Below are 27515 nucleotides of genomic sequence, written 5' to 3' on the forward strand. Positions count from 1 at the left end.
GTGTGGTCCTAAATTAAAGATGTGTGTAATGTCTTAAGTGTCCATTGAATCTTGTGGTTTTAAACTTGCTATGTAGGATGTTTGACTTGTCAACTTACTAAATATAGAAAGAGACACTCTTTTTGGGATAGACCAAAAAGGAAAGTAACATACTTAAATTGGGACGGAGGGAGTAAGAATTTTGGAAATTACAACAATATACCCTGTGAAGTCCCACAAGTGGGGTTTGAGGAGGTAGTGTATGCAGACCTTACCGCTATCTTGGAATCTAAGATTAGTCATAGATAATTGTGTGACTATAAGTCATCTTAAGGGTAAAATGAGTATTTTAAAGATAAATTGTTACTATTAAAAATAGAATTGTGTCATTCTTTTTGGTACTGACTAAAAAGCGAAGAGTGTAACATAAATTGGGACCGATGGAGTATGAATTAGCTGGCCAACAGGTGGAACTAGGATTTTAACTTTATGGGTTCTAGATTTTAGAATGACTGCTTCAAGTGGCAATAACTGAGTTTTAAATTTAATATTTATACATATTTGGTGAATTTGGTAACACAAATACATAGTTTGAGTAAAAGCTACTGGTTTCGGCTGAATCTGTACTCGAGCTTCTAGCTCCACCCATCGAAGCTGGGTCACAGGTTCCGAACTCAGGGGAGTATGCCTTTTGTAGTGGGTGGTATGGAACTCATAATGTGCGCCCTATGCGAACATTCTGACCACTGAATCGCAGCCCTGTGGCTGTTCTTGGATTCTATTTTGGCTTTTTTTTCCCTTTGTTTTCTTCGCAACTGCTATGTTCTGTTACTTTGCCTTTCGGGGTTACATGCTGCGCTTGATGCAATTAGAAATTTAATCCTCTTGGAAATGCAGTTTGTTTCTTTTTTTTTTTTTTTTTCTTCCTACGATAGATGGTAGCATTTTCTGTTTAGTTGTTTTTTTCATTCTTCATAGTTGAGTAGGAAGATTAAACTGGACAGTAGCTTCCTAATTCGAACTCTGACTTGTGGCTTGAATTAGACTTCTGGGTAACTAAGCTGTCCCTTGGGAGGACACACAATGTTGTTTCCTTTTGTACTTCTTTTTGATAAGGTCAAGTACTTCCACTAATATGGGAAAAACATAGATCCGGAGATTCCCGAATAGGGCAAACTTTCGAACTGCTGCTGAATCCATGGGCAGGCAAGAGACAACCTGGCGAACTAAAACATCTTAATAGCCAGATGAAAAGAAAGCAAAAGCTATTTCATATACAAGCTACACAGAGATATGGTTATCTAATAGTACACCCAATATTCTATGACCGGACTTTAAAGTGTTTTTGATAATAATGACAATGAGATACACGATTGATAGCTATAAGAGAAGCAATAAGTCCATATAAAATAAAGAAGAGAAGCAAATAAGTAAAATAAGATGAATGGCACCAACATTTCTGCTTTTGGTTTTTCTTTGAGCGTAATTATTCATTGGTATCAGATATTATTCGCTATTGACAAGAATTGCGATGGATAGTGTGATTTACAAGGAAAAAGAGAGTAGGTTGATTGGCATCAGTTTCATGCTAAGAACCAGTTTGTGTGAACTCCTGAAGAAAGAATATAAGACAATTTTAGCTTGCCATGCTTAGAATAAGTGAAGTAATATCATCACTTTCCTGAATAATAAGAGGATAATATGTGGCTGAGATGAGCTTAAATGTGGTGACATGGTCAGTAAGGATTCATATAGCCGATCTCAACTTGGTTAGATTTGAGGCGTAATAATAATCGTGTTTTTAAATAATACGGGGAGAAGTCATGCCTTGTATCTTTATTCAGTTCCAACCCAATTTTGTTCTTGTTGTTTCCACGTGTATATCCATGGATATTCATCCATCATTCTATATGGAGGACCAGGAAGAATCTTTAATCAACTATGTGTCAATCTCAAACTAATTGGGGTTGACTATACGGGTATCTATACCTTATCACAAAAATAAAAAAATAAAAAATACGAGTATCTACTTCATTTCTGCTCTATTACTAACTTATTTGTCTTTTAGAACATTTAGGGGGTTTTTCAAGATCATGAGATTATTCTGTTACCATCCTCAAAAAATCAAAAAAAGAAAAAAAAAAAAAGGAAAAAAAGAAGAAGAAGAAGAAGATCTTGAGATTATTTGAATCTCAATCTTATTCCTACACTAATAATCATGTCTCTAAGCGGATTAAAAAGATTCTCGTTAAAAATTAGACGGCATTTAAGTGTAACTACAAAGCCTAAATCCTAACTAGTTGGTATTGGCCATATAAAATATGTTGCTTTGCCACCATGGCTTAGTTCAAGTGGCAAAGGTTGAGGGACTTGTGCTTAGGTCACAGGTTCAAGCCCTATGCTATGCGAACTAAGCCTGGTATTTAAATGGAGAAGGTAGAGGCGCGAGTCCATTATCCCGAGTTTCAAAGGCTGCGGGTGGTTCTTAGGCAAATTTCTCGGTCAGCGAAAAAAGATACGTTACTTTCAATGTTTTCTGTTCTTAGCCAAGTCTGCATTAATTTGAAGAGACAACTTCCTCCATATGATTTCAGGTTTACCTCATCCTCATTTGGCACTGTCAATTATTTTATGTCAAACCTTGTAAGCTGCTGCATCCTCTAGATGCTTTATCAATGAAACAACTTTTTACCTGATTTAAAAAAAAAAAAAAAAAAAAAAGAGAAGCCAAAAGAATAAACAAAAAAAGAAGTTATTATGTGTCAAACCTATTGATTGGTGCATATGGAAGTCTACATATGAAATATACTACCCATCTCATGCGACCTCTCACGTGATCATAGTTAATATTGTCCAATCTTATAGGAGTACACATCCATCTGAAATATCTACATTTCAGTTACATTCATCTTGTGAATATGTTGGGGTTGAGAGCCCCAACATAGATTCCCATATAATATTGCTAGTCTACAACTAATCTATAGAACTTTTTTTTTTTTTCTAGGTATCGGTCTGTCGATCTCCCATAGCACTCCTCTATTTCAGCTGTCGTATTTTAATTTTGTGTGTTCATGCCATTCTTTTGGAAGTCTGACTCCAGATATTCTGTAAGGAGTTATGAGTGAATGTTTACTAAGAGTTTCTCAAAATAGTGGGACTAAAGTGCGAGCTAATAATTAGCAGGAATAGATTGGATTGAAATGGAAAGAAAAAAAGAAGAAGATAATTTGTTATATCATATTTGAGGCTACGTTAAACTTTTTGGGGCACCACCAAAACGGAAATTGTCTGTTACTCCTTTATGTGAGATTTCGTATGCAAGAAATGTTCAAAGTTACTGCATGCCGGGAAGTAGAATGTTCATCTCATTTACTGATGCTTGTCAACTTCTTCTTGTTTTCTTTTTGACTACTAGGTTGAAGATATCTTTTTTTTTTTCCTAAAAATTTTGAACTTTGTCATGTACTGGGACTTACATCTTTTTCATGCCTTTTATGTGAATAAACCGATTCATTGGTGCAGGCTGAAACAGAAAAAGAAGTGGGAGTTAAGAAGGGGATTTCGGATAAACAAATTCGGTTAAAAATCTGTTCTCCCAATGTTCTCAATATAACACTTGTTGATCTACCTGGAATTACTAAAGTTCCTGTGGGTGACCAACCCAGTGATATTGAAGCAAGGATCAGAAATATGATAATGTCCTATATTAAACAAGATACTTCAATCATATTGGCTGTTTCTCCTGCAAATGCAGATTTGGCTAATTCTGATGCACTAAAAATGGCTAAAGAGGTGGATCCAACTGGTAGGTCTTTGGTGTAGTTGTCTGCATAGTTCAAACTTATTGCTTTAGTACTTCAAGTCATTTTACACGCATACACACCGACAAAATATGTTTTTGTCTGATTTCTGAAATTCATTTGATCATTCACATCCAGTGCCTTGACTTGATAAATTATTTGGCAGGAACACGTACAATTGGCGTAATAACTAAGGTTAGTTTTAAAATTGTCCATTGGAGGTTAAAGAACATCTCCTTCACTATCCGAAAAAAAACTATGTCATGAAAAAGGAAATTTGTTCGGCTATGTGCTCATTAGCATCTTTGTGAAATCGTCAAGAAGCGGTATGATCTTACTTGTGTTTTGGCTGCAGCTAGATATAATGGATAAGGGTACCGATGCGAGAAACTTTCTGCTTGGAAAAGTTATTCCACTTCGTTTAGGTTATATTGGTGTAGTCAACCGCAGTCAAGAGGTATATTATAGAATCTGTTTTTCAACCATTTGCTGTTTTTTATTAAAGCCCCATCATTTTTGTGAACTAGAGTAGTATAAGAAGACTACTACTGACAGTATCTCTCTCACTTCATATCATCAAAAGCAATTAAGAAAAAACTATTGTTTTGATTGACATCAAAGTATTGTGTATCAGGAGGCTAAGGATCATCTGTAAGATTTTGTATCTTACATTGTAGAAGTGTGCGACTATCTTATCTTAAGGTTTAAGATGTTAAAGATCTTACACTTTTATTTACTTAATATTGTCCTTTTCTTTATAAGAAAAAAACAATAATTGGATAATGGGCCAGCGCCTCTGCCCTTCTACACTTAGGGGTCGTTTGGTAGGTAGTCAAAATTATAATCCCGGGACTAATTTATCCCATCTATTGGGATTATTTTATACCATCTAAAAGATGGTATAAAATAATCCCAGTATAAGTGGGATAAGAAGGGATATCCCATCTCTTGGGATGAGATGCATTTTATACCTTGTTTGGTACAAGGTATAAATTTATCCCGGGATAAATTTATACCTTCTACCAAACATGGTACAAAAAATTAGTGTTGGGATATCCCAGCTTATTCCATGCACCAAACGACCCCTTAAAGAGCAGACTTCTGTCTAGAGCAGGGTTCGAACACATGACGTGCGCCTAAACCCATACATATTTGGATGCATATACCTCTTACACCTCAATATATCAGGACATAGGCTTTCATCTTGATTACAGACCATATATTGATTTAGTTCTTTCATATTTCACATTCTTTCTTTCCTTTCACGAGCAAAGATGACTTTTGACATGGTGTTGTCAGTTGTGCTTATATATTAGATCTGAAGTTTCTGTTAATATCTATCAGATTTCTATTGTATATCTGCCCCAACATTGTCCTCGGACGCCCTTCCGTTTTAAGTTTATATTGTCCTTTTTATGCCACTTCTGAGATCAACAGAGATTTGGTTTGGTAGGGCAAGGTACTTAGCGATGTGATTAGTTGGAAGAATGGCCTCTCCTTCCACAGACATTTTGCAATGTAAATTTGAAGTTTCTAGTAGTTTTTTGTTTGACACTAATGACCTTCTATGCAATAGCAGTCTCTATATCGTATATAATGCGTATAAGCCAAGGTCTAGGTTTGATTTACTTTAAGAATTATGTGCAACGTTAAGGTGTTTCCACAACCATGCAATGCTGTTGCCCTTTGCTCTTATGCATGCCTTACAATCTTTCCATGGTTGAGGAGATGCACTTGAGTTTGTATATATTGCTTCTTACTCAAGTCAAAGCTTAAGAAAAACTATTAAAAGACGCTTTCACATCTTATATGTTTCCCGAGCTTTCTCTTTAGAACCAAGAATCCTTGAGGACCACTGGTGTTCGTTGAAAACTCAGTGTATAATGGACCCTTATGGTTCCCAAGCTTCATCATAGGTAGTTATGTACTATATGAGGTCTTGAGTTTCGATCCCTCAATTCAAATGTAGATAAACCCCCTTTTATAGGCATAGTGATTTTAGAAAATGAAGTTTGAATGGTTTTGTAATAAGGCAATATGCTTATGATATACTCCCTTTGTCCCAAATTATGTGACACTTTCCGCTTTTCGAGATTCAAACATTGTAAACTTTGACCAACATTTTAAAATATATTTTCTCATTTTATTGACATGAGAAGAATCGCAACTTCTGGTACTTTTCATATAGTTTTTGGATAACTAAATCTTAATTTTAAAAGACTGAGTCGATTTAATCTAATTTAGCTTCTAAGATCACTCAAATTGACTCTCGGGAAGTGAACATAAATTGGGAAGGAGGGAGTAGTAAATATGTAACGTGTGCTTTATTGTTGTAAAAATGTCACATCAATGGAAAAGCGATGGATTGCTATATTGGCTTACTCTAGCAATTCAATAATCTCCTTGTTATCAGGCCACTCAACAGAAGAATTTTCTACACTACACATTAGTTCAAAACTTTTGAGTGAAGAGCTTGTCCATTTTGGGAAAGCGAGCAAAGTAGTTTTGGATAAGCTAAAAGAGAAAGTGGGTCAAATTTAATTAGGATGAAAGGAGTTCTTGTGAAGGGTGAATGTGTTCTTGTGATATTAAAATATCATTATAATGCCAACAGGGACCCTGATAGAACATTATGTCGAAGAATATCTTCAACCTTGTATCTATATTTGTACGGGAACTAAATGTGGTACTTTCCATGACAACATAATCTTCTGGTTTAGCGAAAACATATTTTCTCAACTTCGTCAAGTAACTATCTGGAGGGTGGTTTTGCCCTTCATTGAGCTATTATTTTTTTAGCCAACTTTAGCTCTAAATTTTTGGTTTAGAAGATTTAAAGTAATACAGGAGTAAATTATATTGGAGACAAGAATTCTGTGTGTATCCACTGTTAGAATATCAAGAGAATATTTGTCTAGATTCATTGTACTCGAATAAGAAAAGCATAAGATTGATACCTTAGGATATTGTGTAGGATTTAGTTATAGAGCGTATTGTACGTAGCCTAAGACTCTTATATAAGGAAAAACTCTTGTACATTGTTACCTGATCAAGTCAACGAGAAGTTATTTTAATTTTATTTTTATCTTTATATGACATCAGAGTATGATCTTGGTAGATACTTAAATAGCTTCAATTACTGGCTGGAGGTGTCGACCAATATGTGCCGCTTGAGTGACCAACTTTTTCTTCTTTCTTCTTCCTTTAAGCGTTTGATGCGGTTCCTCTCTCCACTAAGCTCTGCCGCTACTCGCTGGACAAGTTTTCAAGCGTCTCTTCTCTCTTCGGTGACCATTAATGCATCGCTTCTCTCTGACAATAGTTAGGGTGCCACTCCACTCTCTAGAATGTTCAAGCACCATTCTATCCCCGACATCCCTTTTGGCGCCACTAGCTGAGGTGTCAGTGGTGCTACTTTCTATATGGTTGACACATTAACCTTGAGTTTCTTGTCATTTCTGCCAATTCAACTTACGCTTAAGTCCTAGAGATTTGCAACATCATATCTCTTTTCTGCGATTGAGAATGGATTCCTTTCCTTGTATAGTTTAAGGACCTTTGTTTGATGAGGTAAGTAGATTCATTGAAGGCATCAAGAAGATGCAGAATTACAAATGTGATTCCACTAGTCCCAATACATGTGAATTCGACTAGGACCAGGAGCTTACAAAATCCAAAAAATGGTTTATATGCTATTTACAAGTGAGAGTTTACACCAACTAAACAGATCCATAAGACACCTAGCCTTCAAGGAATGATTTGGAGTTGAGCTACCATCAAACATTTATGTTTCCTTTATGTCATATACACCAAAAATACTAGCAGAGAATGTTCTTCATATATTGCTGATGGTTTTATCTAACTTTCCATGCGCTCAGCTGTCATATACATCCTTAACAGGGAATGACATGACCCAGCTAATGCCAAAAATCAAGTGAAACATACTCCATAATTCTGCTACCGGACAATGGAGAAGTAGGCAGCTGATGTTTTCTTTTGCCGTGCGGTTACCAGCAACTTCCCTGAGAAAGAATTCCATCATCACATTTGTTTTTGGTGATTCAGCACTATTCCAGTGTTATTTTGGCATCAACTTTCTTTGCTTTCATAATAAACAAACTCAAGTTTGTTTCCCCACTTTGAATTTGAGGGGAGATGTTAGAATATCACGAGAATATGTCTAGATCTCATACATGTCTAGATCTATTGTACTTGAATAAGAAAATCTTATAAGTTATTCTATAGGATACCTTAGGATATTCTGTATTTAGTTATAAATTATTTTTCTACTTTATTAGCTTAGAGATTGATTATCTACTATGTTGCTGATAACCTGCTTGTTACTTGATCAAGTCAGTGAGGAGTTTTTCCTTTCTATTTTCACATTTACTCACCGATACATTTGGTACTTATATTATGTTTATAATTCACATAGATCCAAGTACGATAATATACAGTACTTTGCAGGATATTAACAAGAATCGTCCTATCACAGAAGCACTTGCTTATGAGGATCAATTCTTCCGTGATCATCATGTACATGTCTGCTATTTTTCATCTCATTGTTTTTTTTATGGTAATTCTTTTACATTGTTACATGGTAGTTGGCGTTTCTTTGAAGGTGTACCGTGGTTTATCTGATCGATGTGGAATCCCGCTGTTGGCAAAGAAGCTAAATCAGGTTAGAGCAAAAATTGATGGAGAAAGGACGGAGACGCTGTCATATTTTCATATCAACGGTTCTAAATTATGTTATTACATACTGTAGAGAAGTCTTTTGTGTTTCCAAGAGGTTGTTCAATGCCTAAAAATGCATCTTTAGAGCATTGCTGTAATTTTGAGGCAAAATTGGAAGATATAGTTGGAGTGAATGCACTTGTCCTCAGAAGGCACTTGTCCTTTGTGGACTGTGGCCAACCTTATAGGAATTATTGAATTCATGTTTGGCCTTCATTTCTTGTGGGCATTGCATTCATGTTAACAATATCTTTTGCGCCTTTCTGTTGATTGATGCAATCGGAAAATGGTAACTTTGTTTACCATTATGCTTAGAAAGTTGGAATAGAGACATCAGATATAAAATTCCTGTTTGACGGTCAATCTAGAAGGAGATCATTGACTTATCTTCCTGTGATATAGATCTTTGTTTATGTTAAAAAAGTATTAGATAAGAGCATTAAACTTAAGATACTTTTGTTTTGTTTCAGATTCTGGAGCAGCATATTCGAAATGTTCTCCCCACTTTGAAGACCGATTTAACTTCTCATTTGGTTGCTGTTGAAAAAGAGTTACATGCTTATGGAGAGGCTTTGGACTCAAAAGTGAGAACAATCTGCTGTGATGTTATTTTAAATCTGTTGGCTGGGAAGTGATTATCTATGAATTACAATGTTAAGCATGGAAGAAATGATTGAAAGAGAATGCTTAATCAGACAATAACATAGATAAATGAATATTATTTAATTTAAATCAAGAGACCAAAATATGGATGGAGCAATGTATTTTACTACTAGAGAAAAGTAGGACATTGATTCTAACTTTACACCCTTGATTATCTTGTTGCATCTATGAGACAGGGAGAAAAAGGAGCGATGCTGTTGAATATTCTGACGAAGTACTCTGAAGGTGAGAAGTATCTAGGTTTCTTTTTATTGCAGTTTGCCAGTTCCATAGTTATGTCATTCTGCCATTCTGGAACTTCGTACTCCATCATACTTTTTTAGTTACTTGGATGATCACATGATTAATACTTTAACTATATGGCCTCAATATGGTCTGTTGAAATATGTCATCATCTCTATAAAAGCCATTATAGAGAGCATATTTTTATTTACTTTGTTATGTCTTCAACATGTCTTCTCACGTGCGAGCTTGATTTGGGCCAAACACGTGAAGATCCTTTTCAATAATGGGTGACAATGAGACTCGAACCCAAGACCTCCTCCTGCTCTGATCCTTACCTCAACCCCAAAAGGTAGCTTATGAGGTAAGGATTACCCAAAATCATATAAAGAGACCTACCTATCCCTCCACAAGCATTATGGGACTCGATCTCTTGATAAAAAATGGACCTTAGGTTTAACTCAATCCTAAACGCTAGCTCATGCGCCAAGACCATGTAAAGAAACCTACCAATCTCTCAATGTAGGTCTTTGCAAACACCTCCCCACCCCCCACCGCCAAATCCCCCACATGCCCAAGACGGGATATTTGGAGCATGACAATATAACATAGGGATTTGACCTTGGGAAACCAAGAATTTGAATGGGTCTAGCTCTGATACCATGATGAAATGTGTGACCATCACATCTAAAAGCTCAAGTCGTTAGAGAACTCTTTTATTTACTTAATTAAGTCTTATTATTCAAATACGATAACATAGAATTTAATTTAGATATGCATATTCTCTTTCCCAGATTGTCCGAGTGAAACTAGGCAATTATTAATCTGTAGCAACATTTAGTTCATTTGGACTCTTTTTGTCTCATTTTGGTTGACCTACTCTTCGTCTGTCTGAAAAGATTGATCTTTTCCTTGAAGTGGTAAACTTTGCAATTTAAAAAGGTCAAAATAACATATAGTTTTTTTTTTTTTTTTTGAATTTGATAAACATCTGTCTTGTCAGTTATTCCCTCAATCACTTCAACATTTTAACAAACAAAAAACACATTCTTATGGTGTTGTCTTCATCATTTTGCTAGTCAAAGTACGTTAATCAAGTCAAACTAGAGGGAGTAGACTTTTTGATTGCTTCTAACGTTCTTGCATTTGTTGGTGATAAACAGCATTTTCTGCAGAGGTGGATGGTAATACTCAAGCAATGACAACTAAAGAATTGTCAGGGGGAGCACGGATTCACCACGTATTCCAGTCAATTTTTGGAAAGAGCTTGGAGGTGCAACTTTTTGTTCCTCAATTAGTTTCTTGTTGCTGCTGATCTTTCTTGAACTAACTTTTCTAACGAAGGTCTAAGTTCAATATTATTTTGATATTTCTTGCTTTAGATATTCCCAGGATTTTATATACTTAACAATGCTACTGATGGCTTTTAGCAGCAGCAGTAATCTTTTAATGCTACATCAGCTAGCTATGTTGCTTTTTGTGTCACTGTAGGATGTTGATCCTTGTGAAGATCTAAGTGATGAGGACATAAGAATAGCTATCCACAATGCAACTGGTCCAAGAAATGCGCTATTTGTGCCAGAGGTGCGTGCCATGACTGTAAATCTATGCTTCAAGCAGAGCACCTATAATTCTTTCTATTGTGGAAATCGTTGGGATGATACTGATGGTACAAGCGTTTTAGGTCCCATTTGAAGTTTTGGTTAGAAGACAAATTGCTAGGCTGCTAGATCCCAGCATCCAGTGCTTGCGATTTGTCTATGATGAGCTTATAAAGGTGATGAAGGGTATTTTTGACCAATATGGTTTTTTACAGTTTCAGTATTTAGGTTCCCTCTCTCATGAGCATCATATGAACACACACAAACTAGATCCTTGAGGCACAATGGATATTCAGTTGGACATACTTTTCGATATTCTTGCAGATTAGTCGTGCTTGTGAAGCAGTTGAACTGCGGCGCTTCTCAGAGTTAAGAAGGCGACTAGAGGATGTTACAGCAAGGTTTCTACGAGATGGTGTAAAGCCTGCTGAAAGAATGATAACAAATCTTATTGAAATGGAGGTATTGCTAACGGATTTGGGTCCATAACCATGGGTTCCAATGCTGTTCTCTGATTGTATATTTTTTGACCATTCTGCTTGAAGTAATGTGCTTAAACTAAAGGCTCCTTCAGTTTACAGACTGTAGATACTCATATGTCTTAAGAGTTTTTCTCACGCAAAAAAAGAACCAATTTTATAGATATATGAAAGCAAACTATGTCTCAATTCCAAACAAGTTGGTGTTAGCTATATGAATTCTCTACTGGAAATTTCCTTTTTCAGCATAAAAGTGTCAGACTCCTAAAAGTATAATTCCTAAAGTAAACGTACTAACATACATATTCCGAATTAGTTAGTATCACCTTTATTGATTTTTTCCGCACTATGCTTTATCTATCGCCAAGTCGTGCATGATTCCAAGAGATTGTAGTTTTCCAAAGAACTTCCTTTCAAGTGATTTTAGGTCTACCTTGTTCTTTTTTTTTTTTTTTTTTTTTTTTTGACAATGGTAACATTTCTATATATTAATAGGTATACTATACCAACTGTATAGTACCAAAGTAGACAATTACAAAAGTCGGATCATTCTAGCTATGTTTCTTTACAAATTGTCTAGAACATCAAAACTATCTTCTGTTTCCCCTAAACATTCCTGTTTACACCAAACATAAAAAAAGGGATAAACAATTCATCTTCAACTTCTGTATGCTACACGGCTTGTTCTCAAAACATCTCTGGTTTCTCTCTTTCCACACAGCCCACCGAATACATGCTGGGACAATCCTCCATCTCTCTCTGCATGGACAAGCTTCCTTCTCTGCTCCAGCTGTGTAGAACATCTTTTGCCCTTTCTGGCATTACCCAACTGATCCCCCTCAAAATAATGAATAATCTCCATATCTGCTGTGTCCACTTACAATGTAAAAAGAGATGGTTGCTTGTCTCTGCCTGTTCCCCACAAAATAAGCATCTAGTGCATAGCTGAACTCCTGTACTTCTTAATTTTTCCTTAGTCAAAACAGCTTCTTTGGCCACCAGGCAAGTGAAACATGCTACTTGATAAGGAATGTTTACCTTCCATATCAACTTCCAAGGCCAACATCCTACTTGATTGTTAACTCTGTTCAAATCTTTGTATGCCTCATTCACCTTGTATTTACCTTGAGCGTTCCCTTGCCAAACCATACAGTCTCCCCTTCCAGTGACCCCTTCCAACTGTGCCAAAGAACTATAGAACTCAGTTATCCTTCCCAATTCCCAGTCATTGAATAGTCTCCTAAAAGTTAGGTTCCATCCCTGTTCAGACCACACTTCAGCCACAGTAACCTCCTGTTGTTGACATAAGTTGTAAATATTTGGGAAAAGTTGAAATAGAGTTTCCTGGCCAATCCACTTATCCTTCCAGAAGGATACCTTCGTTCCATGACCAACTTTAAACCTTACCTTTCTAATCATCTTTGGCCATAGATTTCTGACTGATCTCCACACGCTGCACCCATAAGGAATTGCAACTGGATTGGTGGTCCAACTTCCTTCTTTCCCATATTTTGCTCCAACAACCTCCTTCCATAGAGGGTTTTTTTCAGAGGCAAATCTCCATAGCCACTTCATCAACAAACTCTGATTTTGAGCTTTCAAGTTCCTGATTCCCAACCCTCCTTTCTTGTTGATTGTTAAGATATCCCACTTGACTAAATGGATCTTCTTTTTGTCACTGTTGCCTTGCCATAAAAAATCTCTTCTGAGTCTGTCAATTCTCTCCGCTACAGTAACAGGTATTGGAAATATGGACATCATACATGTAGGAAGAACATCCAAGACAATACAGGGTTTGTCGTTCCCTTTTTAATACCTTCACATACCATGGTTTCGCAGTTTCACACCTACAGACCTCTGCATCTGGAGGTCAATACAGGGTTATGACCAAACCATCTCAAGTCTATGCTACTCGGAATCTTCACTTTCGGTGCCGCACCCATGTCGACACCACATGGGTGTGGGTGTGGGTGTGGGATCCGTACCTAATCTGGTCAACCGATTTTGGATCCTTTGACCAAAATCGATGTAGAAATTCTAGACAGATTCAATGATTTCTTTAATCATAACTAATGCTAAGGTGAAATTGAATAAAATGGAATACCTTGTATATAAAAATTTCTTTGTCACTCTGTTTCCTTTTATCTCCTTTGGGGATTCTCCTCTTGATCAATATTTTTTCCTCATGTTTTCCGCATAATATTCCATAATTTAGGTTTTATAACTCTATTTTTAGATATTTAAATTTTTTTAGCCGAATCCCCGCACCCGTATCCATAACTGGATCCGTATCCCCTTGGTCACTACCCAGTGTAATCCCACAATAGTGGGGTCTGGGGACCCAAATCTTAAAATTTAGATCATGAAGGATCCGACATCTAGATCCACACCCGCATCGGACACCCGCACCGTGTCCGAGTAACCTAGTCTCAAGTGGCCTCCTCTCATTGTATCTTTCACGTGGACTACTGGCACCTTCTGGTTATGTGGTTATTTTTTGTCTTGTCTTGTAGATTGCACATCCATCTTAGCATCTTCATCCTTTCGACACTGATAGTCTGATCCTGTGGATGGGTTGTACTTTAACAGCCAAACATTCACTCCCATATCAAATAGTTAGTTTTATAACTGATCTAAGAATAGGTCTCAAGTTCGAAACCCACTGGGTGCAAACAATTTCTGAGGGCCATCGGACTGGGTAAAACCTGAATTAACCGTGGTGCACTTGCGGGAAACTCCTTGCCGAGGGCCTGTGCACCCCCGGGATTAGTCGGGGCTCTAAGAGACCCGGACACCCGGTGCTTAATAAAAAAAAAACTGATCTAAGAATTGTATAGATATGAATATGTCCATACTCTAATTGCCACTTGGAGTAATGTTTCAAGGTTTTTAATGGATATAATAACAAGCTTCAGTTTCTTTTCATTTGAAAGGTTTTTCTCCTTGAGGGTTGGGATGGGTGGGTTTCTCATTTTTATGAGTTTGCTGAAAGTTGGGATGGCCTAGAAATGTATTTTGCATTTTAAGATTATTAACCCTCCATTCTTTTATAGTCTGCCTTGGACTATTGAGAAGTAAAATTTCAAATAAGCTGTATTGCCAATTTTCTCCTGAGTTTTGTACTTCAATGGTTGATTTTATATATTCCTGAGAAACGAACTCTTTAATTCATTGTAGATGGATTATATAAATTCCTCACATCCCAATTTTATTGGTGGGACAAAAGCGGTTGATACAGCGCAATTAGAATTGAAAGCTATGCAGGTACCAACAACATTTTTTTTTTATTGGTAATTAGAGGTTTTTATTAATCACCAGGTACCAACAACTTTATTTCTGTTTCATGTCTAATTTCATTGTGCTTGTGTATGAGAAGTGAAATATTATACTCCCTCGGTTTCAATTTATATGAACCCATTTGACTGGGCACAACATTTAAGAAAGAGGGAAGACTTTTGAAACTTGTGGTTCAAAATAAGCCTTGAAAATTTGTGTGGCTGTAAATCATTCATAATGTGAATTTGTTTCCAAATTAGGAAAGAGGTCATTCATTTTGGCACGGACTAAAAAGGAAATAGGTTCAAACAAATTGAAACAGAGGGAGTATAACATTTTGTGTACAATATTTCAAAGAGTTATCAATAATTAGGAAATGCAATTGATGGTATGTAAACCAAGACCAAGATGAAGTCTCTTCACATGTTAATTTAATAAGAATTTTGTTTTCTTGTATCTTGTTTGGCATGGTATTAGAGCAAGTGAAAATATTGGAATTTACACTAAAGATGTTTTCTGGCAAAGTTCATTAAGTGTGCTGCTACCTTGATTTCCATGCTTATTCGGCAGCCAAATAAGTTACCACATTAGGATATTTTACTCCAACGGACAAACACAGTCGTTGAAAGAGAAGCAGAAACAAACAACCTAAGCGCCATCTGAAGGAACGTCACTCTTAGCGTCAAGTCAATTGCCAAATGTGCCAGAATTGTCCTGTCAGTGCCACGTTAGCACTAAATGAGTTCACACATCATTGTTCAGTCATGACAAGTCACTGTTCAGTCAATCATGTCATTGTCCAATCAACATTCACTATTTAGTCACCTGCCCCGTTTTGAAAAATCAAAATTTGGGTTATTTGAGGTCCGGTTCCATTTTTGCAATCAGGTTTGTCACATTCCAATCATAAACTGGAACCAGGAACAAGTGTCAGAGTGCTCCTTCAGGAGAGTCGGTTCATTTTCTCGTTTTTTATGCTAACTACATGTGTTGAACCTTAAGGTGGCTAAGCATTCATCTGTGTCTTTCTTATCCTCACCAATTATCAATTGCATATCTTTATCACCTTTCGTCTCTTGGGCTCTAGAAATATCTGATTTAGGAGCCCAATATCAGAGTCACCCTTACACACCGAACTATGACCAAGGGAGTCAGTCAAGAACACATTATTTTCCATTTTTTACTTTGTCCTACATTTCATGATCACACATTCGACCTTTTATGTGAGCAAGACTTAGTCTTCTGTTTGTTTTGTTATATTTAGTGAACACTGGATGGCCAATTTGCAAATACTGTGAGGAGTCGTGATGCCTTTGTCCCTCACCTTTCTCTCTATTAAGATATTATTCTCTCCGTTTCAATTTATGTGAACCTATTTCCTTGTTAGTCCGTTTTCCTTTCTATATTTGAAAGAAGTTTTTAATTTAACCTTTCCGTTTCACCCGTAATGAAAAGCTTTTTATAGCCATACAAATGTTATGGCATGTTAAAGGCCACATGTTTCAAAAGTCTTATAGCTACATAAATGTTATGATATATATTTAATAGCGCAATCTTATGCACAACAACCAAGGTATCAACATCTACGGCATGCTTCCAATACACAAATACAACATATAACAACTGTTTTATATATCCAGGAAAAAACTGCAGTCCAAAGTAATTACAAAATGCTATAGATCAGTCTCCTATTCCTTTGGTTCACAAGGTTCCTATAACATCTACAAATGATTCATGATCTTCCATATATTCATGTTTACACCAAAAATAAAACAAAACTAAGTACTTCATCCTCAAGTTCTGGATGGAGCTACGTTTGTTTTCAAAGCATCTTTGATTCTTTTCCTTCCACGCTGTCCACTAATACAAGCAGGGACAGTTTTCCATCTTTCCTTCTCCGTAGCTAGGCTACTGTAGCTATTCCAATTCTCTAAAGTCTCCGGAATACTTCTAGGCATTACCCACATAAGTCCTTTCAGGTTGATGAAGATCCTCCACAGCTGACTTGTGGTTTTGCAGTGTAAAAAAAGATGATTGATTGTCTCTGCCACCTCTCCACATAGAAAGCATGTTGAACACAGATCTGTATTTCTTTTTTAAATTATCCTTAGTTAGCACAGCATTTCTAGCTAGTATGCATTGTGATAAAGCATCTATAATAACATGCGCAAAGATAACACATATCCTAAGATGCACAAGGGTAAAACATATAAAATGCACAATTGTTAGTAAAGTCAACCAACATGCCCCCAATATCCTGCGTGCACACAGCCGTGGGGTCCATGACAACAAGTGACATGCACCCGAGTTGTGATTCACACCACACTCGTAATCATAACTTGAGACATGAAATCACATGCTCGATGAATCCACTTATCCAATATGAATAAATATCCAGACCATGCATGTATCACATCACACATATAATTATATAAGCAATGTCACGATAATCTAAACTATGCATGTATCATGACATACATACAGTCCATGACGTTAATCTAACATATACACTATGCGCATAGCATTACGAACATATAATCCGGTTTCTGTGTTTATGCTCGTCACCTCACATACAAGTCACCCCTATTCATAGCGTGCATATAATATGATTTGACTTGTGAAAATCCCTAATGAGGTCAAAGTCTTAACTGACCTCAACCCGAGCTAAGCTACTGTTTTAAAAATAGTCTTGCTGCGTTCAATTTCCTCCAAACGTCTTTGATCCATGCAAAAGAGTGTTTAACAGCGCTAAATTAATCCATTGGACCCATGTCCTTAATTTAAACGGTAAGGAATGGATCTTGGCCTAACTCAATCCCAAAAGCTAGTTAATGAGGGTAGCATTGTCCAAGTCCATAAGTCCAAACACCCATCCCATAACCGATGTGGGAGAATCAACACCACCGCACGCCAAGGACTGGATATCTGGAGCGTGGAAAATATAAGATTGTGGGGGCCTAACATTGGGTAAATGATGAATTGGGATGGGCCTGGCTCTGCTACCATGTAAAGAATGGATCTTCGACCTAACTCAATCCCAAAAGCTAGCTCATGAGAGAGGGATTATACAAGTCCAAACACCCATCCCACAACCGATGTGGGAGAATCAACAGAAACATTGGTCAAAGTCAACCCAAAAAGTCAATCCTTGATCAACAGGGTCAAATTCCCAAACTCAATACATTCTTGGGTTACCCATAGGTCATTTAGTTGAAATACAATAAGTAGGTTTCCAATTGGAGTCGATATTACGTGTTCAAAATCTTAATTTTCTACCTTAAAGACTTGGGCCTCAAAACCACTTACACACCAATTCACAAAATTAAAGCTAAAATCCAATTAAATCTTGTATTAAGTCCAAATAGGTATAGTTCTCTTGATTCAAATTGTCAACCCTCGGCGAAAATACCCCCATCCTGTAGCCCTAGGTTAAAAAAAATGGTGAAAAGTGATGTTGTCCATGAACTCCTCTTTAAATACTCAGATTGAACCGCGATCGCTGTGAACCCTTCGCTATTGTGAAGACGGGCCTAGCCTAGAACTCTGCAAACACGACGCTTAGGCTGTGAACATGATTCTGTGGGAGTCCCACTACTTCTATGAATCCACCCAACACTCCGCTAATGCAAAACTTCCCTAACCCTCATCATTTTGCAAATGTGCCCATACTTTGCAAATGTGAGACCAACCCAACCATGGCTCTCCGCGATGGTCTCCCCCCACTGCGATTGCGGTGGCACCAGAACTATGTTGGTACAGTTTTAACAAACTAGGTTCTATTTTCTGAAGCTTTTGTAAGTTAGGAGGTCCAATCGTCGATGGAGTAATTCCGGAGAATCAGTAATTGGGCAGGCTGTAAAAAGGCTACCGAGGGTGAGGTAATAGAGTCCTCGTGATTCGCGATCGATGCCAATCACCCGTACCGCAGCCCCGTATGACAACAAATTCATGAGAGAAATCGACATAACAACTTAACATACGACTCAAACGACTAATTGATATAAGATTAAAGGGACAACTAGGAACATAAAGTATAAAGATTAAGGTTGAAGAAGGAAGTGGGGTTACTTGACCAATCCCAGTTCTCATGGACTGTGTACCATTAGCTGTGCTGGACCCAAGATTCAATAGTCCTGGTCTCCTGGATGCTCACCTTAAAATCAACAAAAAATATGTTGCTTTGAGTAGGATTCGAACTCTGCTCCTCCATGGCTTAGCCTACCCCAGCTTTTAACCAAAGCACCAAGATCTTTTATTTTTTCCTGGGTGCTATTTATTATTTTATGCCAAAATTTCAGTATTTTCTATATGTCTACATAGAGTATCGATAACCGCGGTTAATGGGCTCTCGAGCACCAAAAATTAATACATGAGTCTGCCTCGGAGGTCCATTTGGCAATGTGACTGCTGGTAGAAACTGAAAAAGAGATAGTAGAGAAAATGATGTATTACCAGGTATATGATCAGCGGCAAAAATGAGTTGCTGATCCACTACCGAGTGTAAAAACTGAGAAATACAAGCTATGATTTTACCGGTTGGGATGACGGAAGCTACCTTAGTGGACGTCTGCTTACTAGCTTAGAATTGGAGGAACTCATTATACTTTGCTTCAAATGAAGTGTATGGAATTGCCTGGATTACCAACTGGCCCAGTCTGGGAAACATCAGCCTGCCTTGGTGGTCGACCATGTAAAGATTAACACTTCTCATGTGTATGATCACTTTTATGATAGTGCGTGCACTTAGGTCGAGACTTTTCGAAGTGACCTCGACCCCGATTTTCCACAGTCTGATACTAGAACAGAAGAGTCCCTGATGGTGAGGGGACCACTGTGTGACCAGGAGTAGTAAGAGACAGTAAGCAAGAGAACACTTCATCTGCACGGGCCTTTTCTCAAAAACTAGATATGTTATCTGGAATGACCGAAACAAATCCATCAACGTAGGATCAATGGGGCACCACAAATAACTGCACAACTAAGCATCAACCTCCTCCTAATTATCTCTGGCCTTTTCATCAGCATCATAGACACCTTGACCCTTACACCATAATTCAATAGAAGAAGCCCAAGCTAAGTAGTTAGAACCTCCGAGTAAGTTTCCGAAGTATGCATGGGACTCAAATTTCTGGATCTTGTGTTTTTGATATCAAAACAAGAGACACTGTCAGATTTATTTTTTGAAACAGTTAAACATTTTATTATAGACAAAGCTACACCAAAGGTGTACTTCAGTAATACTTACAAGTAGTGGTTACAAAGGGAAAACCTACCACCTAGGACCTTCACAGACAATCTAAAACAGTGACAATGTCCTCAGTCTCTTGAGGAAGGTCATGAATACACCAAAAATAGAAAAACACTAGACAATTCTTTTTAAATTTCTGAAAGGAGATACTCTTGTCTTTAAAACATCTCTGGTTTCTCTCCTTCCAAATTGTCCACCAAATGCAAGCTGGGACAATCTTCCATCTCTTCCTGTGTACTGACATATTCCCATCTCTATTCCAACAAGCTAGAACATCCAATGTACTCCTTGGCATAGTCCACCTGATTCCCCTCAAATTGATGAATATCAGCCAAAGTTGTTCTGTCACTTCACAGTGTAAGAAGAGATGGTTTATTGTCTCTGCTTCAGTTTAACCAAAAAAAAAAAAACTCTGGAACAAAGCTGAAGTCTTGTTTTCATCACTTTGTCCTGAGTTAGGACAGCTTGTCTAGCCACTAACCAAGAAAAACAAGCCACCTTGTGTGGAATCTTCACTTTCCATATCATCTTCCAAGGCCAAAACCCAGGCTGAGGCCTTATATATTGTAAGCACTTATAAGCAGATTTGACAGAAAAAGACCTTTTCTTCTCTTTTAGCCAAACTAGACTATCTTCATTAGTAGAAAAATCCTTGAAAAGTTCAAGGGTGCTATAGAAATCTATCAATCTCTCCGCTTCCCAATCATTGAGTAGTCTTCTGAAACTGAGATTCCACCCTTGGTTGTCCCTAGCTTCCAAAATTGTTGCCCCCTTCTGTTGGTTCAATTTATATATATCAGGAAACATGTGTTTTAAGGAATGTTGCCCAATCCAAACATCATTCCAAAAGGATGTTTTCCCTCCATTGCCTACTTTGATCCTGGTATTTTTCCACATTTTAGGCCACTGATTCCTGATGGTTCTCCACAAGCCAACACTATAAGGATTCTTCACTTCTTTGTGACCCATTGACCTTCCATTCCATATCTTGACAGGACAACCTGTTTCCACAAAGACTGTTCATTTGAAACAAATCTCCATGTGTCTTCAGGTTCTTAATACCCATTTCTCCTGCTTGCTTACTGGTTATGACTGTCAAGTGCCAGATCAAGTGCAAAACTTGATATAGAGCTATGTCTTTGGATACAAGTGAGCTTATGTGGTTGAAATAGTTGTTTTGAGTTAAAATTCAGAAAGGTTCGTACTGAGGAAATTGATTTGACAACCAACTTTTGATAATATTCCATTGGAGTCAGTATTGCACGAGAGACCAAATGTTTTGAGATCATTGTCACTTTATTTATGAGAAAATACACAACAACTACAACACCCGGAGGTCCAATAATATATGTACTTAAAGCTTGGACTCGGTGATAGATATGATCCAACTTGAGTAGTAGGCAAGTCAAATATTTTTTTAGAATGTCCATTTTTTATTGTGTAGATTATTCCTTAGGTTGGTGAGGAAACTTACACAGTATTTTATGTAGCCATAGACTCTGGAGCACTTTTATGTTGTTAATCCAAGAGTAAGGTTTCTCTCGCTTCTTCTTGTTTCGCAAATATCAAATACAGGATTATGTCATACTGCTCACTGACCCAGTTACTTTTCCAAACCCAGGGATGTCATTAGGTTCTAACATTAACTGCTGCATGTGACATGTGATAATTTAGGAGGGAAATGATGCTGATAAATTTCCAGGATCAAAATCGGGTCACAAATCCATAGCAACTGTAGCTGAATTTCTGAATGGTGCTTTACCTAGCCCCGTACTACTGGTCCGCTTTTGAGGTTTTTGGGGTAATCTTGATCTGTATTTCGGTAGTCTTGCAGTCTACAAAATACTAAACTTAAAGCCAATTTTATGGATTCCCTAAATTTTGGAAGCTTGTTGCTTTGATGTTTTTACATTTGTTTTTCTGGTTGTATAGTCATATAGATTTTTCGCTTCTTCTCCTTTTGCTTTTCCCTAAAATTTTCAGTTGGAGGATAGATTATACTATTGAAAACGTGTGAACCTTGTAGAGAACTTTGGAAAGGATCTAGATTAGTTTAATTTATTTCGTTTTTGAGGAAACGAGTCTAGTTTATTCTATGTAAAGTCATATTGCATTGTAAAAGGGCAGGCCGGTGCACAAAGCATCCCGTGTTAGCTAGGTACGGGGAAGGGCCGCCCCTCAAGGGGTGTGATGTAGACAGCCTACACTAATGCAAGCATCAGTAGTTGCTTCCGCAGCTCCAACCCGTGACCTTTAGGTCACACAGAGATAACTTCACTGTTACTCCAAGGCTCCCCTTCTCATATTGCATGTGAATGTTTGGAATTGTTTAGCAGGCAAATTAGTGTGTTTCTTGGTCTTTGTAAATACAATTACTTTCAAGTTCCAGTGCAGTCAGTAAAATTTGAAGTCTTGATCCGAGGTTCCAATTCTGTCCATTGTGAATTTAGTGATAAGATGGGGAAACATGGCTATGAGCCCGTTTGGATTGGCTTATAAGTTGCTTATAAGCTGTTTTCAGCTTTTTTGAGTGTTTGGCTGGCCAGCTTAAAGTCATTTTGTGCTTAAAATAAGTCTAAAAAATTAATTGGGCCCATTTAGCTTAGTTTATCTAAAGTAGCTTATAAGCTGTTTTCAGCTTATAAGCCAAAAAAATAAGTTGGCCTACCCCAACATATTTTTTTTTGGCTTATAAGCTGGAAACAGCTTATAAGCTGCTTTTTTTAAGCCCATCCAAACAGGCTCTATATTAGGTCAGCATTGGCCCAATTTTTATTTTCCTTTAATTATAAATGCCTTTAATAGTGCATCAATTGAAAATCAACAAGAGGGGCTTTTATGTCTTTTGACCAGAACTAATACCACTCTCCTTTCCAATGTTCATCTTTTTTTCGTTTCTCCAAACTTAAGAATATTTCAGAAACAATGAAAGGTGGAATGGAGTTTCAGCGGTCGTTGGCGACGGCCCGCAGAGGTGTGAAAGAACCAGCAGATAGGAGCAAGTTAGCGATGATGGTGCAGGTAGCCAGCAGACGGCAAGAAAAAGTAGGGTCTTGCTTTCAATGTATATTCTCAGGAGCAAAGGAAAAAGAAAAAGAAGGGAAGAGGAGAAAAAGGATTGTGTTCGTCGGAGATAGATTGGAGAGGAGTCCAGCAGAAGAAAAAATGGATAGTATTTTTCCAGAAAAAGAAATAGAGAAGAGTTGTTGATAAATACGCTGGTAAATGAAAAGAAAACAGAGCATCTAGATCATGGGAAGAACGATTTACTTGCTTTTAAAATTTTGGTGGAAAGTCAAAAAGAAAAAAAGTTGTTCACTGTTAAAGAGATGATAATGTGCTATTAGGGGGCATTTTGTGGAAACTAAAAAAATCCGGATAATGCTAACAACATTGTTGGCGATTAAAAAATGACTCTTGCTAAATCTTAAGATATGCCTATTGAAAACTTAAATGTCCATTACAGTGATTGCTGACCAATGACCTTCAAATTAAATCAGCTATATCTTAATCCTGAACTAGTTGGGTTGGTTGTTGAAACATCTACGTACATTCTGCTGCGTAGACTTAACTTCATTTCAGTACAGGTGAATCATTTGTCTTTAGAGACAAATTTGTGGTTATCTAAAACTAATTTCTCTAAATCTTACACTTATCTCCATACTGTCATACAAGTCCGTAATCAAACTTAATAGACTCATTGTTGATTGTTAATACTGGAACATAATCAGAGAGTAACTAAGCCTGAATCCCGCTTAGTTGGTATGGCCTATATGGATCCTTTACGTCAATTATGTTCTATTCTTTACTAAGTCTGCGTTCACTTCAGTTAATTGTAGGTCTTGAAATGCAAGAGGGCTGTTTTGAGAGTATATGCTCCTACTTTCCTCAGAACTTGACATATCCAAATTGTACTTATCAATAATGAACTTGAGCCGAGGGCCTATCGGAAACAGCCTCTCTACCTTCACAGGGTAGGGGTAAGGCTGCGTACGCACAACCCTCCCCAGAACCCACTTGTGGGATTACACTGGGTATGTTGTTGTTGTTGTTTGTTGTTTACTTATCAATAATGAAAAAGAAAATTGCTTTGTTATTAGTATCTTAAGAAAATCCTTGCTGATTTAGTGCATTTGACTGTTTAAGGCGGGTCGACCTCAATCTGACAATGATAAAGCGGCACCAGCAGGTAAGCTCCTTCAAACTATTTAACCTGTCATGCCTCTTGATGTTCTTCCCATGCCTGATCTCCCCTGCTTTTCATCTACTCCTTTTCTTTTGATGCTGATAATGCAAGACAAATAGAGGAGAGCAAAACATTGAAAAGACTTTGGTTAGAGTTCTCTTTCAGTCTGGGGGTTGGGGCGAGGGGAGGGGGTTGAAGCAACAATGTGGAGAAGTAAGTTAATCTGGATATCTTAATCACTGGTTATTCATGTTGAAGCACTTCTTATTGTTACATTAGTAGAATATGTTCACTCACTTAGCTCTAGCTTAAACAGTATATGATGATGTGTCCTCTTGGTTCGCAGAGGACTCAGTCAGTGCGTTGGATTGTATAGTCTTTGCAATTTGCAGTTCTCCTGGTTGAATGAATCATTATCAATTTTTGAGAGTATTTGAGACATCCTATCAGGTTCTCGAGGCCTACCGACACTTTAGATAAGAATAAATTATTACCTAAGGTTTTCCGTTGTTGGTATGGTTTCTTTGTTTCTCTATCCCACAAAGGTGGGTTTAAGGTCTGCGTACATCTTACCCTCCCTAGACCCCACTTGTGGGATTACACTGGGTATTATGTTGTTGGTACGATTGCTTTGTTGCAGCTTTTGGCGTTTGTGCTTGCACAAATACAACAACAACAACAACAACAACAACAACAACAACAACAACAACAACCCAGTGAAATCCCACATCGTAGGGTCTGGGGAGGGTAGAGTGTACGCAGACCTGACTCCTACCTAGGTAGGACGGCTGTTTCCGAAAGACCCCCGGCTCAATAAAAGCATAAAAAGAAGTCAGATACGGTTAGATAAGGTTAAGAGATTCGGATAAGAGATTTAAAGCGATATGGAAATGAAATAATGCAAGCGACACAGATAATACAGGATAATCAGAGCACAGAAAATAACCGATAATAGCAGAAATCAGAGCAGATGACACAGGATAACCAAAGCACAGGAAATAACACATAATAACAGATAATAGTAGAAATCGGAGCACAAGAAATTATATTGCAATAATGCGACTACTAATAAGAACGGATAACGCGACTATCTACTAGCCTTCTACCCTAATTTGGGTCCTCCAAACCCTCCTATCTAAGGTCATGTCCTCGGTAAGCTGTAGTTGCGCCATGTCGTGTCTAATTACCTCTCCCCAATACTTCTTCGGCATACCCCTACCTCGTCTGAAACCATCCATGGCCAACCTCTCACACCTCCGCACTGGGGCATCTGTATCTCTCCTCTTCACATGCCCAAACCATCTCAATCTCGCTTCTCGCATTGTCTTCCACCGAGGCCACCCCCACCTTATTCTGAATATCCTCATTCCTAATCCTGTCACTCCTGGTGTGGCCACACATCCATCTCAACATTCTCATCTCGGCAACTTTCATCTTTTGAACGTGAGAGATCTTAACTGGCCAACACTCCGCCCCATACAGCATAGTCGGTCTAACCACCACTTTGTAGAACTTGCCCTTAAGTTTTGGTGGCACCTTTTTGTCACATAGCACTCCGGAAGCAAGCCTCCATTTCATCTACCCTGCCCCAATACGATGTGTGACATCATCGTCAATCTCCCCGCTGCCTTGCACAATAGACCCAAGGTACTTGAAACTACTTTTCTTTTGGATGGCCTGGGTACCAAGCCTTACTTCCAAGTCAGCCTCCTGAGTTGCTTCACTGAACTTACACTCCAAGTACTCTGTCTTGGTCCTACTCAGCGTAAACCCTTTAGACTCCAGAGTATGTCTCCAACACTCCAGCTTAGCGTTAACTCCGCTACGAGTCTCGTCAATCAGGACTATGTCGTCCGCGAAAAGCATACACCATGGAACCTCACCTTGAATTTGCCGTGTCAATCCATCCATCACCAAGGCAAATAAAAACGGACTAAGAGCTGATCCTTGATGCAACCCCATCACAACTGGAAAGTGCTCTGAGTCTCCTCCTACTGTCCTCACCCTGGTTTTGGCTCCCTCATACATGTCCTTGATCACCCTAATGTACGCCACAGGTACACTTTTAGCCTCCAAGCATTTCCATAGGATCTGTCTTGGAACTTTGTCATAAGCCTTTTCTAGGTCGATGAATACCATGTGTAAGTCCCTCTTCCTCTCCCTATACTGCTCCATCAACCTTCTCATAAGATGGATGACTTCTGTAGTTGAACGTCCCGGCATAAATCCGAACTGGTTTTCTGAAATAGACACACCTCTCCTCACCCTCATCTCCACCACCCTTTCCCACACTTTCATAGTATGGCTTAGCAGCTTGATACCTCTATAGTTGTTGCAACTCTGGATATCTCCCTTATTCTTGTATAGAGGGATCATTACACTCGCCCTCCATTCTTCGGGCATCAATGCCGTCTTAAAGATGACATTAAACAACCTAGTCAGCCACTCTAAACCTTCCGGGGCCGCGCTCTTCCAAAATTCCCCCGGAATCTCATCAGGTCCGGTTGCTCTTCCCCTGCGCATCCTACGAACAGCACCCTTAACCTCGTCAACATTAATACTCCTGCAATAGCCAAAGTCGCGACGCCTTTCTGTATGTTCTAAATCACCCAACACAATGTCTCTGTCCCCTTCTTCATTCAAGAGTTTGGAGAAGTATGACTGCCATCTCCGTCTAATGACAGTTTCCTCTAGCAATACTTTGCCATGCTCGTCCTTGATGCATTTTACTTGATCCACATCATGTGCCTTTCTCTCCCTTGCCTTGGCTATAGCCTGAACAATTTTTGTTCCCTTCCTTTCTCTTCTAGGTCAGCATACATGCGTTCAAAAGCTGCCGTTTTTGCCGTCGAAACCGCCAACTTCGCCTCTTTCCTCGCCATCTTATAAAGTTCTGTATTCGTCCACTTCTCCACCTCATCCTTGCTTTCTATCAACTTCGCATACGCCACCTTCTTTGCTTCCACCTTCCCTTGAACTTCTCCATTCCACCACCAGTCCCCTCGATGCTGACCACGACTACCTGTCGAGACCCCCAACACTTCCCTTGCTACCACCCTAATGCAACTAGCCGTCTTATCCCACATACTGGTCGCATCCCCACTACTATCCCAGGCCCCCATATCCTTCAATTTCTCTCCCATCTCCAGGGCACTAATAGTGGTCAAACTCCCCCATCTGATCCTAGGTCGGTCCTCCACGACTCTCTTCTTCCTCGTCATCTTGATCGCTAAATCCATCACCAAGAGCTTATGTCGGGTTGTAAGATATTCGCTCGGGATGACCTTACAATCCTTGCACAGACCTTTATCATCCTTCCTAAGG

General features: G+C 38.3%; 1 protein-coding gene across 5 annotated transcripts in view; it reads left to right on the plus strand.

Moving 5' to 3' along the window:
• The window catches only part of LOC132609453 (dynamin-related protein 3A-like), a 34357-nt gene that overhangs the window by 1109 nt on the left and 5733 nt on the right, over nucleotides 1-27515 (plus strand). For 2 of the 5 annotated variants that reach the window (XM_060323438.1, XM_060323436.1), the window contains exons 2-14: nucleotides 3502-3784; nucleotides 3946-3974; nucleotides 4135-4236; nucleotides 8247-8321; nucleotides 8401-8460; nucleotides 8987-9100; nucleotides 9356-9404; nucleotides 10565-10674; nucleotides 10893-10985; nucleotides 11086-11178; nucleotides 11327-11464; nucleotides 14659-14745; nucleotides 24152-24194. In XM_060323438.1, the coding sequence (XP_060179421.1) occupies nucleotides 3502-3784; nucleotides 3946-3974; nucleotides 4135-4236; nucleotides 8247-8321; nucleotides 8401-8460; nucleotides 8987-9100; nucleotides 9356-9404; nucleotides 10565-10674; nucleotides 10893-10985; nucleotides 11086-11178; nucleotides 11327-11464; nucleotides 14659-14745; nucleotides 24152-24194 (1276 nt within the window). The remainder of the gene's footprint in view (nucleotides 1-3501; nucleotides 3785-3945; nucleotides 3975-4134; nucleotides 4237-8246; nucleotides 8322-8400; nucleotides 8461-8986; nucleotides 9101-9355; nucleotides 9405-10564; nucleotides 10675-10892; nucleotides 10986-11085; nucleotides 11179-11326; nucleotides 11465-14658; nucleotides 14746-24151; nucleotides 24195-27515) is intronic. The other 3 variants (XM_060323437.1, XM_060323439.1, XM_060323440.1) reach the window with 3 other exon arrangements.

This window comes from Lycium barbarum, chromosome 9 (genome assembly GCF_019175385.1).
Source record: "Lycium barbarum isolate Lr01 chromosome 9, ASM1917538v2, whole genome shotgun sequence".
Classification (NCBI taxonomy): domain Eukaryota; kingdom Viridiplantae; phylum Streptophyta; class Magnoliopsida; order Solanales; family Solanaceae; genus Lycium; species Lycium barbarum.